This window comes from Stigmatopora argus, chromosome 10 (assembly GCF_051989625.1).
Source record: "Stigmatopora argus isolate UIUO_Sarg chromosome 10, RoL_Sarg_1.0, whole genome shotgun sequence".
Lineage (NCBI taxonomy): Eukaryota > Metazoa > Chordata > Actinopteri > Syngnathiformes > Syngnathidae > Stigmatopora > Stigmatopora argus.
In genome coordinates this window covers 16,926,346-16,943,188 of record NC_135396.1, presented here as the reverse complement: position 1 = coordinate 16,943,188, position 16,843 = coordinate 16,926,346, and the positions used below count along the sequence as shown (strand labels likewise).

General features: G+C 43.5%; 1 protein-coding gene across 9 annotated transcripts in view; it reads right to left on the bottom strand.

Moving 5' to 3' along the window:
• Positions 1-16,843, bottom strand: part of LOC144083232 (Na(+)/H(+) exchange regulatory cofactor NHE-RF4-like) — a 53,399-nt gene that overhangs the window by 30,102 nt on the left and 6,454 nt on the right. For 8 of the 9 annotated variants that reach the window (XM_077610852.1, XM_077610853.1, XM_077610854.1 and 5 more), the window contains 4 exons: positions 16,634-16,732; positions 16,497-16,524; positions 1,181-1,242; positions 884-1,095 (listed from right to left, as the gene is read on the bottom strand). In XM_077610852.1, coding sequence (XP_077466978.1) covers positions 884-1,095; positions 1,181-1,242; positions 16,497-16,524; positions 16,634-16,732 — 401 coding nt within the window. Of the gene's footprint in view, positions 1-883; positions 1,096-1,180; positions 1,243-9,917; positions 10,366-16,496; positions 16,525-16,633; positions 16,733-16,843 lie in introns of those variants that run through there. The other variant, XM_077610858.1, reaches the window with a different exon arrangement.

Genomic DNA, 16,843 nt, shown 5'->3' with positions numbered 1-16,843 from the left:
ATATGTATAAGGTCAGAACGGAGTTGGGAGGCTGTCTCTCTTTCAGCGGTCGTTCTCCTTGCAAGTGAAAATTCCAGACTGTCTTTTCCTCTTTATTTGAGCGTGAATTTGGGAATGTCAAATGGCGAACTTGACACTGTTGGAAATGTTAACATGTTAACTTTATTGGATGGTCTAAATGCGAAGTGTATATTTCCTTTTTTTTAAAATTCTTTCTGTGGCAGTTTTGCTACAGCAGGGGTGGCCAAATCCAGTCCTCAAGAGCCCCTATCCGGTCTGTTTTCCATATCTTCCTCCGACAACACACCTGAATCAAATAATCTGGATCGGTAACAAGCTTCTGGACAGCTTGCTGAGGAGCTGATCATTTGATTCAGGTGTGGTACAGGAGGGAGATACGGAAAACAGGCTGGATTGGGGCTGATCTTTTTGTAGCCATCGCCCTATGTTCTTCCTTTTTTTGGCTGCCTCTCTAATTGAAGAAACAGTCCCTGGACACCCCAAAATATTAAATGGCCCAATGTGGTCACAACTTTTTAAAATGTTGGCAGGCACCACTGATATTCACTGCCTCCATGATATCTACAGATTGGTTACAACAAATTATCTTCTTTCAGTGCCAATTAACTAATCTTGCTTTAAATCAATGGCCTACCTTTGGATTATTTTGCAGTGTAGATGTTTCTGAAAGGTAACAAAGGTTTTCTGAAATATCAACTGGGGTGCACTCAATTATGATGTACACAATGTACTACAGCCATATAATTATGATAAAGGATATGACTCATTCCTCAAAGGAACACGTGAATTTGTCGGTGATAGATTGATAAAAAACAATTTGGCAGATGCGTGCAGTTTGGCTCTTCAGAATATGCAGACTAACCTTTAAAAAATCCATGTTCACCACATCTTCCTCATTGACCTCCAACACTCGGTCACCCTCTTTAAGTCCGCTGTGCTCTGCTGAGCTGCATGGGTTTACAATTGTGATCTCCAAGCCTTGCTCATGACTGTTCTTTTGCAAGGAGAAGCCAAAATTCTCCCCTTCCACACGCCTCAGGTGGTGCAGTTTGGGCTGAGTATTTTGGTCTGTTTCTGTTAACAGGTACATCAAAACAGGTTGAGATTGGCAGGGTGGAGAGTGATGCACTGTTACAAAACCCTAACGGTAAAAACTTACCCAAATAATCAGTGATGACTAGAGCTGGATTATCGATCCCTTCCTTTGGGTTGAAGGTAAAGCTGTGAACCCAAATGGGAAAAAGTAATGGGTGCTTTATATATTGCAGGCCACTAAATATGCTGGACCTGAAAAAGTTCTATTAATTTATAGGCTACCAGTGACGGCAATAGACATCCAATCATGTGGCTCTTTTAATCCTTCTGTTGTGAATATAAATTAGTTTTCCGCTAGTAGACTTCTAGTCGTGCATTTGTTACCAGGCCTTCCAATTCCAATGTATTGGAAGGCCTGGTAATGGCAGCCAGTGTGATGCCCTGTGCTCGGCAGGTGTGTCACCCAATCACAGGTCCAGCACCAGATGCGTGGAGCAGCAACAGGTGTTAACAATCATTATCACCTACCTACTTAAACCAGCCAGAGCGCAATCATGTTGCTGTATCGTTTTCATCAGTTTGCTGACCACGTCTTAGCCCACGCCTATTGTACCTTCGCCTCGGATTCTCTCACGGACCTCGGCTCTCAACTTCCACGTCATGTTCACGGACCTGCCTGATCCACGCCTCTGTCACCTTTGCCAAGTTGCCATTAATTAAGAAAGACTTATTGTTACTGTCAGAGTTGTCATTCCTCTCTGCTTCAGGGGCCTTGCCAGCGATTGTAACAGCTCGATCCAGTCAAGTATATAACCCGCAGTGTCGGAACAGACACCCTTTGCACAAACCAGCGCCACTCATGGACCAGCACAGGCAATTTCTCTTAACTGAGGTATAGAATATCTCACAGACGCTACATTTGTTGCAGGCACAACTCACACCGTTGCCTTGTGAACAACAAACCCCGTCCCCCTCACTTGCGCCCACTTCTGTGGTAGCCCCAGCGCTGCTGTACCGCGAGCTGATAATGCCATCGGCGGTACTACATGACGGCGACCTTGGCGCATGCCTGGCCAGGTACGATTGTCAGGATTTGATTTCATATTATTCCACATTTGCTTGCAAAGACTTATCCACTTTGCTTTACTATTAAATTGGCTTTGCTCATCATTATAAGCATCATACCTGCTTGCAACGAAGTAAAAGCTTTTCTCCTGAAAACCTTGGTTAGACTAAACAAAGAAAAGCCAAAACAAACACCTTGGACTGCTTGGAGTGGACAAAACAAAGAGGATCCAGAACGCCTTGCAAGTGCTGTAAATCTGCACCTGCATCCACCACAGGCACCACAAGGCTTCCTGACTTTCATCTGTTTTGACTACAGATATATTCAATGCACATGCACGCTCAAACGTCTCACTTGTGTTTTCAGCCCTCCCTTTAGAGTTGAAACGTACATTGTAATCAGGGTCCTCAAATTTAATGAAACAACAGAAAACATGTGTAAGGTCACAACGGAGTTGGGAGGCTGTCTCAACGGTCGTTCTCCTTGCAAGTAAAAATATTTTTCTCTTTATTCGTGCGTGAAATTGGGAATGTCTAATGGTGAACCTGACATTTATTTTCCTCTCACACAAACGCCTTCACCCTTTTTGCATATGGAGACAATAAATTCAATATAAAAGAGATCACTGTGTTTAATGTTATTGCTCTCAGTGCAATAATCCTTCTAATCAATATTGGAGTGGTTATCTCGTTAATTTCCTTTCATTTCGTCAGAAAGTTTTTCCCTCTCCTCAAACGTTTCAACACAGATAACCTTCTTATAGTGCGAATAGTGGATCCACATCCCTTCTCGGCTATTTTCACATCTGCTGATTGGTCAGCAACGCTTGGCATGGACCTTCCCATTTTGGATCGTGGCAGTGCGTCTTCTTTATGCTGCAGATGAGCAACCAGCCACCTGGCATCACTTTTGGACCATTTCCTGTTGGAAAGCACAATCTCTCTCTCAACCTAAATCTGATGCATTTCTCTAAAAAGAGCCACATTCGCCTCGTCATCTAATTCCCATTGCGTAGTGAATGATGGCAATTTGTATGGCCTACCAAATAAAATCTGTCAGATAATTTTAAGCCATTTGAAGAAAACATCAACAATAAATAGACAATACTTCTTATCATTAAACATGAAATTGGTGAAAACCCCAATGTAAGTTTTGCTAACTCCAAAGAGCCCTTTGAAATCAACAAACTGGTCAAAAATGACTGTCTCGATTTGTTCCCAATTTTGAAGCCAATCTAACCAGTCATTCAACAATCAGATGTTTTTATTACGGCGGTAACTTGAAAGATGTGTAGAATCTGAAAAATGCAAAAGTAACCGCACAACTCTGCATTTCCTGCAGATCATGATTTGCTCTTGTTTTGAAATGTTCAACGGAAGCGCGCTCTTAGCCGCTAACTGTGAGCTTTAGACTCTGCTTCTCACACACACAGCTTATCTCTGTCACACATTCTTTGATGTTTTGTTCTGTTTACAAATGCCTCCCCAGTAAAGTATCATGTGTTAAATGTCACTTTTTAGCCGTGAGTATTGCATTTTAGAGAAGACTACCATTAGTCTATAGTAAGCTAAAATTCCCATCCGGTTTCCAACATCATCACACAATTTGCCGAGACTCCATAAATCTCCAAAATACTGTAAGCACAACTTTATCCCATAGCAAAACCACATTTTTTTCTGCACACACAAGTTTGCTTAAGCAATGTCTAGAGTCAATTGATGTATTTTTTTCACGGAAGGGATCAGCCAATGCTTTTCTTTGAGGATTGTTTAAAGCAGGGGTCCCCAAACTTTTTCCTGTGAGGGCCACATAACTTTTTCCTTCTCTGATGGGGGGCCGGTGTCAGTTTGTAACAGAAAAAGTGTGACGATCGTAGGGGAGCTTAAATTTTTTTATTGTTTTCCAGAAAGCCACACAACCAAATAACCCTTTCCAGGTTCTTTACAGAAAAAAAGTCAGGAAGCAAATAATAACACTATTAATGAAATAAATAATAACTAAATAACCCTCTGAGTTCTTCACAGAAAAAAACAGGAAATAAATAAAACTATTTATGAAATAAATAATAACTATCTCTGGGTTCTTCATAGAAGATATTTATTCCTAATATATAAATCCAATTCAGAGTTGCTCCCCTCCACAGCTCTGGGTCAAAAAGAACAATTCTCAAACAGGTTGCACAGTTTTTATATGCTTGAATAGTCCGCGATGGTCCCAGGGCTCCGCCCCCACCTGCGATCGTCCAGATGTCTCGGTAACACTGTGCTCGCGCGCATGCATCACGCGGACGTGCCCGTGTGCATCAAAGGGAAACACTCTCCCCGCGCGTGTCACCAAAGAAGCAATGCGAAGCCCCGCTTCACTGGGATGATTTGTGGGCTCAGCGGGGGGTGCAATGAACCAAACAAGATTAAAACGTCCCAGTCTTCAAGGCCAAATAGGAAAAAAATCCAATAGCGTCTCTGGTAATGTTCAGAGGGCCGGGTCAAATGTGCTGACGGGCCGTATCCAGCCCGCGGGCCGTAGTTTGGTGACCCCTGGTTTAAAGACTGCTTTCTACTTCCTGACACTCACATTTTGCACTTCCAGAGACCGTCTTTACTAAATCCGTGTCGACGTCTTTCCAAGTCAGCCTCAAATCATACGCTAAAACTAATAATAATCAACCCATTAAACCAACATCAAGACACCTTAATAAAATTCACAACACCATTCCACTAGCTGCCAAACAATTCACTGCTTGGAAAAACTCCACAGTCCTAAACATAGTCTAACCCAATTCACACAAATAGTGTCTATTTATCTGCATTAATGCCAATATAATTAATAATCACAAAAAGACGAAAAAGAGTTTTCACAATTAGATATATTTGTAAAGAATTGTGACAATGCTTTTTCCGTCAGACATTTCGTCTAGTAATTTTTTATACTTTTCCTACTACACACCAGTGGCGGTCCGTGCATTTTCTGGTAGCGCCTTCAACATATCAATCCCTCAAAAACTATTTTATGGCTATAAAACCTTTACTGCAGCTACAGCTGCGAAACATAGAAAACAATCAATAAATCAATGCACAAAAATTGGGTAAAATCCACTTCCTAGCAGCATTTCATGATTAAATACAAATACTGGAGCTTTTCAGACATTAAAACCAGGCCAGGGGGGTGATTTTCCCGGGAAAAGACAGCGATGAACGTTAATGGCGTACGGGCAAACATTGCCCAAAAATGGGGTAAAATCCAGCTGAAAACAGCATTTATTGATTAAATACAAATACTGGAGCTTTTTAGACATCAGAACTGAGCCCGGAGTATCACTATGGCACTATGGCTTTGGCCCGCCTACTCTCTATAGCAAGCCAATAAGAGTTGGTGAAAGCAATGACGTATCCCAGCCAGCAAAATGCCAATGTGTATGAAAAAGCATTGTGGGGTTGCCAACTCGAAATCTGATTGGTTAAAAGCAACAGTCTAGTTTAATGTAGCAGAGCCCACAGAACTGATTGTGAAGGCTTTGAGGCAGATTTCTGAACTTGGCAACAAATAATGGCTGAAATGTGATTGGTTAAATGCTTCAATATGAAAACACACATCTGGAAGTAGTGCTATCAGGGGGAAAAGCAATGTAAGGAAGCTAACAGATCATTTGGAATAATAAGTATTGATGGACAAAATATAATATGATTCAGATATTTCTTAGGCCAGCAGAGAAGGCCTTGAAGGCCCTGACGGCCCGCCAGTGCTACACACAGACTTAAGCATGATAAAAGGAGAAACAACAACAATAAGGATAGGGGGAAAGACTCGGGCCAGTTTGATAGCACCAAAAAAAAACTCATCAGATCACAGCTGTGAGAAGACTGGGAGACAGAAAAAAAAGGAAAAAAACATGAAGACACAGGACTGTCACATACAGGTTTGAGTGCACTTAAAACCAATTAAAACAAATTGAGTTGTCTTAGTCTTTACTTTTTTGTTATTAACCTCCAACATTTTGTCTCAACTACCTTTATCTATTTTCTTTTTTTCAATGTATTTTGTGCTGAATTTACTTACAACCTGCTTATGAACAAAAACGATTCACCCAAGCTCTCACATTCGGAATCCTCTCACGAATATTTATCCATATGACCGTTTATTTGAGCTCTCACATTCGGAATCCTCTCACGAATGGACATATTCACATGAACTCACCAGAGATGTCTTCACCTCTTTTGGATAAGTCGTCAACCTCGGGTACTGTGATATATTTAAAATATAGATTTCGGCATATGTGGCTTCATGCTTGCTGATCAAAGTGTCTGCCTTAATTTGATCATTGGTTTGTGTAGCCTGGTCACAGTAATGTGTGACTGCATTATGCTGGCCTGGTGTGTGCATTATAAACAATTGTTCCTGTGTTCTGGCAGTTGTTAAACCTGTTCAAAGAGAAACCAAAATATAGTTCAGAGAGAAGCGTTACATCTTGAGATCTCTGCCCTGACAGTTGTTTAAGTTAAAACTCACTGGTGTTTGTTTTATAAACAAACAGTTCCTGAATCTGGCAGTTGTCCAGAGGGCGTGGTATCATAAAACTCTCCTTCCCCCAAGCCTGAGGGTTGACTGAATTGATCAAACTAGCTAAGGACATTGGACTAAACCCTGAAACCCACCCACTAATATTCAAATTAATGCCCACTTAGGTCTACTAGAAAATTAGCTTATAAAAGGGAGTCAGATGAGGAGAGGTCACCTTTTCTATTTGCAAATTGAGGATGTTGTTTTGAGAACTGACCATGAAGCACTTGTCTGTCCTGTTTGTGTCCGTCTATAATTTCACAAAATCCTTCAGAACAAAATTAAGAACACTAACAGTACCCAGGTGCGTAGCCAAAGTCCAGCCTGTTAAAAGGCTCTTAACAACGCCATGGCCTTCCCGGATGTCGACTCAGCCCCTGGGTTCCTTTCGGTGTATTGACTCCCCACCTCGAAGGAGACAATAAATGTCAGGTTCACCATTAGACATTCCCAAATTCACGCACGAATAAAGAGGGAAAGACAATCTTCTGGATTTTTACTTGCAAGGAGAACGACCATTCTGACCTTACACGTTTTCTTTTGTTTCATTAAATTCGAGGACCCTGATTACAATGTACGTCCCAACTCCAAGGGGATTGGTGAAAACACAAGTGAGACTTTTAAGCCTGCATGTGCGTTGATATATGTGTAGTCAAAATAGAAGAAAGTCAGGAAGCCTTGTGGAGTGTCTGTGGTGAATGCAGTTCCCAGATCAGATTCACAGCACTGCAAGGCATTCTGGGTTCTCTTTGTTTTGTTCACTCCAAACAGTCCAAGGCGTTTTGGCTTTTCTTTGTTTAGTCTAACCAAGGTTTTCAGGAGCAAAGCTTTACTTCGTTGCAAGCAAGTATGATGCTAATAATTATGAACAAAGCCAATTTAATAGTAAAGCAAAGTGGACACCTCTTTGCAAGCAAATGTGGAATAATAGGAAATAAAATCCTGACAATGATGCAGCCTGGATTTTGAAAAGCAACACCGCACGTATAGACAGACCGAGCCAAGATAGCTGGCCTCATCGGTTGTCTTCGCCGTGAGGCCCTGTCGTGGGCTGTTGGGAGCGGGGCTCGGCTATATGCTGGCTTCACGGAAAAGATGCGTAAGGTGTTCATTTACGTGGTGCGTGGAAAGGAAGACGGAAAACAATTTATGTCTATCCGCCAGGGCGTTCTAAGCGTGGCGGAATATTCCGTGAAGTTTCGCACTGTAGCTGCTGAGAGCAAATTCAACAACAGCTCTCTCCATGAGCTGTTCTTTGGCAGTCTGAGCAAATCGCTGAAGGACGTGCTAGCATCCTGTGACGGGTTTCCTCGATGCTCTTGTAAGTATGACTGTAGACTCCGGAAATGCTGACGACAGCAGCGGGAAACACTGCATACTGGCCAGACATGCGAGTTCCAGCGGCATGTTCCGCCTTCTCCTCCGGCTCTGCCCCCGGACACACCAAAGGTAAGGATATTTTTAATGCTTTCATGGCATTTGTTAGGAGAACAAGAATGCTGCTCTTCAAGCTGATGTCAATCACATCTAATTGGGCGCAGTCTATGCTGGGTGGCACCAGTGGGTTCATTGCACTGTGCAAAGAAAGTGAATATCTTCCGGATATCCTGAACTATCATTGTATAATTCAACAGCAAGTGTTGTATGTAAAGTTGTTAGATATGAAAGAAGTGATAGATGTTGCGATGAAAATTATGTGTTCAGTTTGAGCCAGGAGTCTGTAAAGAAGGAGTTACTTGGAGGAGAATGATGCTGAGTACACAGACCTGCTGCTTCACACGGAAGTTAGGTGGTTAAGCGGAGGTATATTTTTGGTCATTTTTTTACTGAGCTTTTGCCTGAAATTAAGGACTTCAAAACACGTGGATTACCGTACAAGCTTGATCTTTAGATTTATGTTTCCTCAATGATTTCATCGGTGAACTCAGAGAATGGAATTAAGAGCTGCAGGGTAAAGATTTAGTCAATATGATGAGTTCAGTGAGAACGTTTAAAAGCAAGCTAAAGCTGATGCCAAGGCTGCAGCTTGATAACCTGTGAAACTTTCCTCATATGCAAGCAGAACTACAAAGTCAAAGTAAAGGTGTGACACAGCTTAACAGCGCGCTGTTGTGCACAGCAAGTCGTTGAAAGGTGGATCCACACACTCAGGAAAAATGAATCAAAATGCCAAAAATGAGTGTTTGTTAACAAAGGTAGCATGCCAAAAAACCACGAGTATCAAAGGTGTAACAAAAAACTGTACAACCGAGTCGGTGAGTACAACTAATAACGTATAGTACAAAATAAACAATGTACCACCATCAAACAGTAGAAGGCCCTTGATGCCCTGCAAACATGGGCGTTAAGCAAGGGCAAAGCAAGCAATCGACAATCTGCTGATTATGGCATGTCTTCTTGAATACCGGATACACCAATCTACCACGGGTGTGTTGCACACCCCACGTCTTTAGCTTAATCAGCTTCTGAAAAGAAACAAGTCATTGTAGGCCACAGTACATGACAGTACCCCCATTATGGATTCCCCCTGGCGGACCACCTGGTTTTCCAGGATGGAGAGAGTGGGTTGACTGAAATATAACAATGCACACTTTAAACAGTGAGTATAGCAAATAATGCTCCATTTGCGACCTAGCCCACTCTATAATAGAATTGCGCACCTTCAGCCAAGAGAGGCCCAGAACGATTGGAGCTGAGTTGCATGGCATCACGAGGAAACTGCAGACCTCACAATGGCTCCCAGATATTAATTCATTCAATTTCCATACCGCGTATCCTAGAAAGGGTTGCGGAGGTTTCCGGATAGTTTAAGATTAAGCGGTGTTACATAGCTGACGTCCGCCAGGGGTTGCCCATCGAGATCAAACACTTTTAGGGACAGAGAGCATGGTCAATGGACATTTAATCATGCTTCCTGCAACGCGTCTCCAATGGCTCCAGAGTCCCCGCTCACGCTCCTGTAGGCAATTATCCTGCTGGATGGCAAAAGCGATCATCTCCTCCAGCCCCGTTGAGATGTCCCAAGCAGCCAGCTGACCCCTGACAGCGGGAGAGAGTCCACGTCGAAAAATACCACACAATGCCGCGTCGTCAAATCCGTACCAGAATTCGAAAACTGAATCGAGTAGTCTTCCACGCTCAGATCGCCTGCCTGCCTCCTTACCCCTGACTGGGTGGTCAAAAATCCTAACAAACTCCGCTTTAATGAGTCACGGATCGTAATTCGAGCGTTGCTTACCCCATGGTCCAATTGGATGCAATACCGTCGAGGAAATTCATAACATATGCCACACGAGCGTGATCAATCACTAAGGAGCGCTGGTGTAAAAACTGTCTGCAATTGCCGGGCTCGCCCTCGTAATGGTGTCCCTGGAAAAACGGCTGTGTATCCAAAGGATATGTATAGGATTCGTCAGGTGCCACAGGGGATTTAGTCAGCTCCACTGATTGATTAGGTGACGCCAATTTCTCAACCTTTGTTGATAGCGCACCTATCGCGTCTATCAATTCCCGCAATGATTCTTCATGTCAGCTGATCATGTGACCATGACCAGCGAGTCGGTGACAAATGCCCTCTGGAGTTGTAGTATTCTGTTGTGTACTGCAAGCCGTTGAAAGCTGTATCCACACACAACTCAGGAAAAAGGACTCGAAATGCACAAAAGTTGTGTTTTTTAACAAAGGAAGCACGCCAAAAAACACGTATCAAAGCTATAACAAAAAAACAGCACGACCGAATAAAACTAAGAACCAAAGATCTAACAAAACAGCACGACCGAGTTAGTGAGTAGAATTTAGAACACAAAGTGCAAAATAAACACAATATACAACCAACAAACAGTAGGATGTCTCAGAGGAGTGTCGGGTAAACACGGCGGTACGCAAGAGCAAAGCAAGGAATACAATCCGTTGACTGTGTAAAAACATAAATAAGTAATTTAAAAATTCACGTCTGGGTAAGGTAATTCTAAAATATTGCACAATCCATGATATTGCATTTCTATTGCACACCCCGAAGCCATCGCACAGAAGGGATTGTGCGTCGTGCTAGTGCAAGTTCAGAGCCCTGATGGCTCTGGGGAAAAACTGTCCCTAAGTCTATTTGTCCGAGTTTTGTGAGACCTGTAGCGTCTGCCAGAGGGCAGCAGCTGGAACAGGTTGTGACCAGGGTGGTAGGGGTCCCTAACAATGTTCCCGGCTCTGCCGAGGTAGCGAGGGGTGGCAATGTCATCCAGTGAGGGCAGAGAGCAGCCGATGATCTTCTGGGCAGTGTTGATCCCTCTCTGCATGGCTTTTCTGTCTGCTGCCGTGCTTCCAGCGTACCACACTGTAATGCAGTATGCCAGGATGCTCTCCACAGTGGCTCTATAGAAGGTTACCAGAAGCTTAGTGTCCAAGTTGTTCCTCCTGAGTATCCTCAGGAAATGGAGTCGCTTCTGGGCCTTCTTCACCACTGCCGTGGTGTAGGTAGACCAGGAGAGCTTGTCCGTGACGTGTACCCGAGGAATTTGAATGACTGGACCCTGTCTACGCATACACCATTTATGAGGAGTGGGGCCAGATCTGTGCTGCATTTGCAAAAGTTCAGTTTTATTTCTTTAGTTTTTGTGGTGTTTAGCGTGAGATTGTTCACCAAACACCAAGACACAAAACACCAAGACAGTTTGTTGACCTCATCTCTGTAGGCAGAGTCATCTCCCCCTGAGATGAGTCCGACCACAGTGCTGTCATCGGCAAATTTGATGATGGAGTTAGAGTGGTGGGTAGGTGTACAGTCGTATGGGTACAGGGAGTATAGAAGAGGACTCAACCTTGAGGGGAACCAGTGCTCAGTGTAATGGAGGAAGAGAGATGGGGACCAAGTCTAACAGTTTGTGGACGGTGGGTTAAGAAATTCTTAATCCAACAGCAGATGGAAGAGGATAGTCCAAGGTGGGAGAGTTTGTCAGCCAAAATGACCAGTATTATATTGTTGAAGGCTGAGCTACAGTCAATTTATAGCATCCTCACATAGTTCCCCTGGTGCTCCAGGTGGCTCAGTGCTGTGTGTAGAGCTACGGCAATGGCGTCCTCAGTGGACCTGTTTGCTCTATAAGCAAACTGGTGAGGGTCAACTGAGGGAGGGATTGTGTCCCTGATGTGGTGGGCGACCAACTTTTCAAAGCATGATCACAGGCGTAAGTGCAACAGGCCAGTCAGGTGGTCAGCACAGGCTATTAGCACCTTCCCAGGTACTCCGTCAGGGCCAGCAGCCTTCCTGGTGTTCACAGTCCGCAGTACCTGTTTCGCGTCATGTTCCTGAAGCTTCAGTGTACTGCTCCAAGGGGGTGGATGTGTTGTGACTGAATCCGATTTGTCAGTCTCAAAGCGGGCAAAGAAATGGTTCAGTTCCTCTGCTAGTAAGGCATCTGTGTTAACAGTCACCTTATTATTGTCATTGTAATTGGTAATGTGTCGTATTCCTTGCCACATCTTCTTTTGGTTATTTTCTGTGAAGTGCTCCTCAATTTTCCTTGTATATGCTGCCTTGGCCTTTTTTAATGCCTCTCTTGAGGTCTGCTCTGGCAGTGCTGTATTGTAACTTGTCCCCTGACCTGAGGGCAGTGTTACGGCATTTAATGAGTGCGTGTCTCACTGGTCATCCAGGGTTTTTGATTAGGAAAAACCTGGATATGTTTATTAACAGTGACAGAGTCCATACAGTTTTTGATATAGGAAAGTACAATGTCCGTTTCTTCGTAGTCCTGGAGGTTGTGTTCAAAAAGGTTCCCAAATGGTGCGGGAAAACAGTCCTGCAGCTGAGCCCTCAGGCCATGTTTTTATTCTCTTTATTTGTGGCCTTGTTAGCCTCCGGAGTGAGGTGTATAAGGGGGTGAGGGACAGGCAGAGATGCTCGGATCCAGCAAGGTGAGGGAGGGGTGTGGCTCTATAAGCATGTTTAATGTTAGAATAAACATGGCCTAGAGTTTTATCTCCTCTGGTGTGACACTTCACGTACTGGATAAACTTAGGCAAAACAGTATTTAAACATGCTTTGTTGAAGTCACCGGCGACAATAAGGACTCCATCGGGGTGGTCAAGCTGCTGTTTTGTTTACAGTCAGTAGCAGGAAGTGCCGTGCTAATGTTAGCATCCGGTGGGATGTAAACAAGCATCACAATGACTGCTGTTAGCTCCCTTGGTAGATAGAAAGGCCTGCAAAGAACTGCCAAGAGATATCCTTTTTACATACAGTTTTGTATCTGGTTTATTTTTCTGTTTGGTTCATATTAAGGTCAGTTATGACTATTGCTCAGCATGTGTGAGTGTGTGTTTGAGACAGAGCGGGTTTCGTGATGTGATGTCTAATGGCTGTCTGACAACAACAAAATGTGTTCTGAGGGTATGTGCTGTACACTGAAAACAATTTGTGGGGGTTTACAATGTTGACACTAGACAGGTAGATCACAGGAGGTTGGCTACTTGAAAACTAGCTCTCGCGACCAAAAAGGTTGAGCACTACTGCTGTAATACATGGGTGTCCAATCCCGTTCTCAAGGGCCGCAGTGGGTCCAGATTATCATTTAAACCAGGGGTCACCAAACTACGGCCCGCGGGCCGGATCCGGCCCGCCGGCACATTTGGACCGGCCCTCTGAACAATACCAGAGACGCTATCGTTTTTTATTTTTATTTTATTTTTTATTTTATTTTTTTGGGGGGGGGGGTGCAGCCCGCCGGCACATTTGGACCGGGCCTCTGAACAATACCAGAGACGCTATCGGATTTATTTTCCTATTTGGCCTTGAAGACTGGGACGTTTTAATCTTGTGTTTGGTTCATTGCACCCCTGCTGAGCCCACAAATCATCCCAGTGAAGCGGGCCTTCGCATTGCTCCTTTGGTGACACGCGCGGGGAGGGTGTTTGCCTTTGATGCATGCGGGCATTCCACCGTTGCATGCGTGAGCAGAGTGTTAGCGAGACATCTGGACGATCGCAGGTGAGGGCGGAGCCCTGGGGCCATCACTATTGCGATGCTATTCAAGCATATAAAAACTGTGCAACAGGAACCTGTTTGAGAACGGAATAATGGCGAAAAGGTTAGTTAAGAGAAAAATTGATTCAGAATGCAGGGTATTTAACCTGCAGTGGACAAACGATTATTTTTTTGTTAAATGCAAAGAAAAGGCTGTTTTTCTCATCTGTCAAGAGACGGTGGCAGTATTCAAAGAATACAATCTTCGCCGGCACTATGAATCCCGTCACAAAGACAAGTACGATAGCGTGCAAGGCCAAATACGAGCAGACAAACTCTCAAAGCTAAAAGTTGGAATATTATCTCAGCAGACTACATTTCTACGCCAAGCTCAGCTGAACCAGGCATCCGTTCGGGCCAGCTTTCGGGTTGCTAAACTGATAGCAAGCAACGGTAAGCCTTTCACTGACGGAGAGTTTTTTAAGAAATGTATGGATGTTGTCGTGGAGGAAGTGTGTCCCGAGAAGAAAGATGCATTTAATGCCGTAAGTCTGTCGGCGAGTACAATCGCCAGACGCGTTGAAGAAATCGGGAGTAATGTATATGCCCAGCTGCAGCAGAAGACGAAAGAATTTGACTTTTTTTCATTAGCACTGGATGAAAGCACGGACGTGCAAGACACAGCGCAACTGCTCATTTTTATTCGTGGAGTTAGCGCAAACTTTGAGATTTGCAAGGATCTGGCAGCCCTCCAAAGTCTCAAATGGACTACAACAGGAGAGGATATTTTTGACAAAGTGTGCCAAACCATGGAGAAGTTGGACCTGGACTGGTTAAAGCTAGCTAGCATCACGACTGACGGGGCTCCTAGCATGGTGGCTGAAACTCGCGGTCTAATAATGGGGACGCATGAACCGGGAGTTGGAAAAAAGGGGTCTCATCGCCCCGCTACGAGTCCACTGCCAAATTCACCAGCAAGCACTGTGCTGCAAAATGTTGACGTGGGATTCTGTAATGACGGTTGTGGTGTCGTGTATAAACTTCAGAGCAAAGGGAGAAGATTGTGCATGGCACAACAGAAAGTTAATGTTCCATGGCTTTTTTTTCTATGAAGAACCCAGAGAGAGTTATTTAGTTATTATTTATTTCATAAATAGTGTTATTTATTTCCTGTTTTTTTCTGTGAAGAACTCAGAGGGTTATTTAGTTATTATTTATTTCATTAATAGTGTTATTATTTGTTTCCTGACTTTTTTTCCTGTAAAGAACCTGGAAAGGGTTATTTGGTTGTGTGGCTTTCTGGAAAACAATAAAAAAAATTAGCTCCCCTACGATCATCACACTTTTTCTGTTACAAACTGACACCGGCCCCCCATCAGAGAAGGTAAAGGTTATGTGGCCCTCACAGGAAAAAGTTTGGGGACCCCTGATTTAAACCAATGAAAATGAAGAGGATAGATTTTCACCAATGTGGTGTCTTAAAAGTTTAATCAGTTGATTAAAGTCAAATGATGCTTGTTTCATCAGAAAGCTTAATCTGTCTGCTGGGTTAGTTGGAACAAAAACCTGCACCCACTTGCAACCCTTTGTGTAATAGTTTGGACAACTATGCTGTACCATACTCTACTTTACCCAGTGGCGTTCCGTGCATTTTCTCGTAGCGCCTTCAACAAATCAATCCAACCCTCAAAAACTATTTTTGGCTATAAAACCTCTACTGCAGCTACAGCTGCGACACATAAAAAATCATCAATAATTCAATGCACAAAACTGGGGTAAAATCCACTTCCTAGCAAATGGCTTTGCCAGCAAATCTGCAACCAAATCCATTTGTTTTCCTCCGTCGGCCATTGTGGGTTGAGTTTGCTCACTCTGGCTGGCTCATTCTGGCTTTGGCCCGCCTACTCTATCACTAGCAAATCAAAGTTGGTGAAAGCGATGACGTATCCCTACGACTGCGAGAAGGCAATGACGTATCCCTACGCCTGCGAGAAGGCCTGGTGTCACCAAATCGAATTCTGATTGGTTAAAGCAACAGTCTTATCGACGCTTGTTCAATGCAGCAGAGCCTGCAGAACTGATTGTGAAGGCCTTGAGGCAGATTTCTGACCCTGGCAACAAATAATGGCTGAAATGTGATTGGTTAAATGCTTCAATATGAAAACACATATCTGGAAGCACAGCAACCAGGGGGAAAGCAATTAAAGGAAGCTAACATACAATTTGGAATTATTTAATAAGTATTGATGGACAAAATATAATAAATGATTCAGATTTTTCTTAGGCCAGCAGAGAAGGCCTTGAAGACCCTGACGGCCCGCCACTGACTTTAACCCTAAATTGTGTTGTCATTCAAAATTCTGTAACAGAATGATTATGTTTCCTGAACATCACAGAAATATGTAAGTACAAATACCAGTGGAGGTCGACACATGGAGGCACAAGAATTGCATAGTACAAAGCTCTCCAATGTCTGATTAAAAATGACAATATATTTCTGGCACATTCTTCTTATCTTTACAGGGTATTGACACCAGCACGTAAACATAAGATATTATTCAGGGTCTTTACAAAAACACAGCACCCGATGACATGAATCAGATCAAAGACTACGAGACGCAAACTATTTCTTTAAGATAAACCATCAGTCACCTGAATGCTCATCTCTAATATCAAATATTTAAATAGTGTCCACAAAGAGTGTAAGACACTCAATGTCCTGATTTAGATGTCCACTTGTGGTCTGTTTTAATTCCAAATTTGATCAATTGCTGAATCTGAATCTCCTCTTGTGGTGCATTCTTATTGACGCCACCAGAGTAATTTGAATTCTGCTTGGAAAGCACCACTTGAAGTACTCACCGAGGAAGCTCAATCACCTCCTGGCAACCTGTGAGAGACACAACCATAAAGTTAAATCTATCATAGGCACTGATTTGAAATTTATCTGGAAAATATTTGGATACGGCGGTGATGAGTGGATAGCGTGTCGGCCTCACACTTCTGGGGTCCTGGGTCGAATCCAGGTTGGTCCACCTCTGTGGAGCTTGTATGTTCTCCTGCGTGGGTTTTCTCCGGGTACTCTGGTTTCTTACCACCTTGCAAAAAAATGCATGATAGGCTGATTGGATCCTCTAAATTTTCCCTTGGTATGAGAATGAGTCTGCATGGTTGTTTGTCTCCTGGTGTACTGCGATCAACTGGGACAT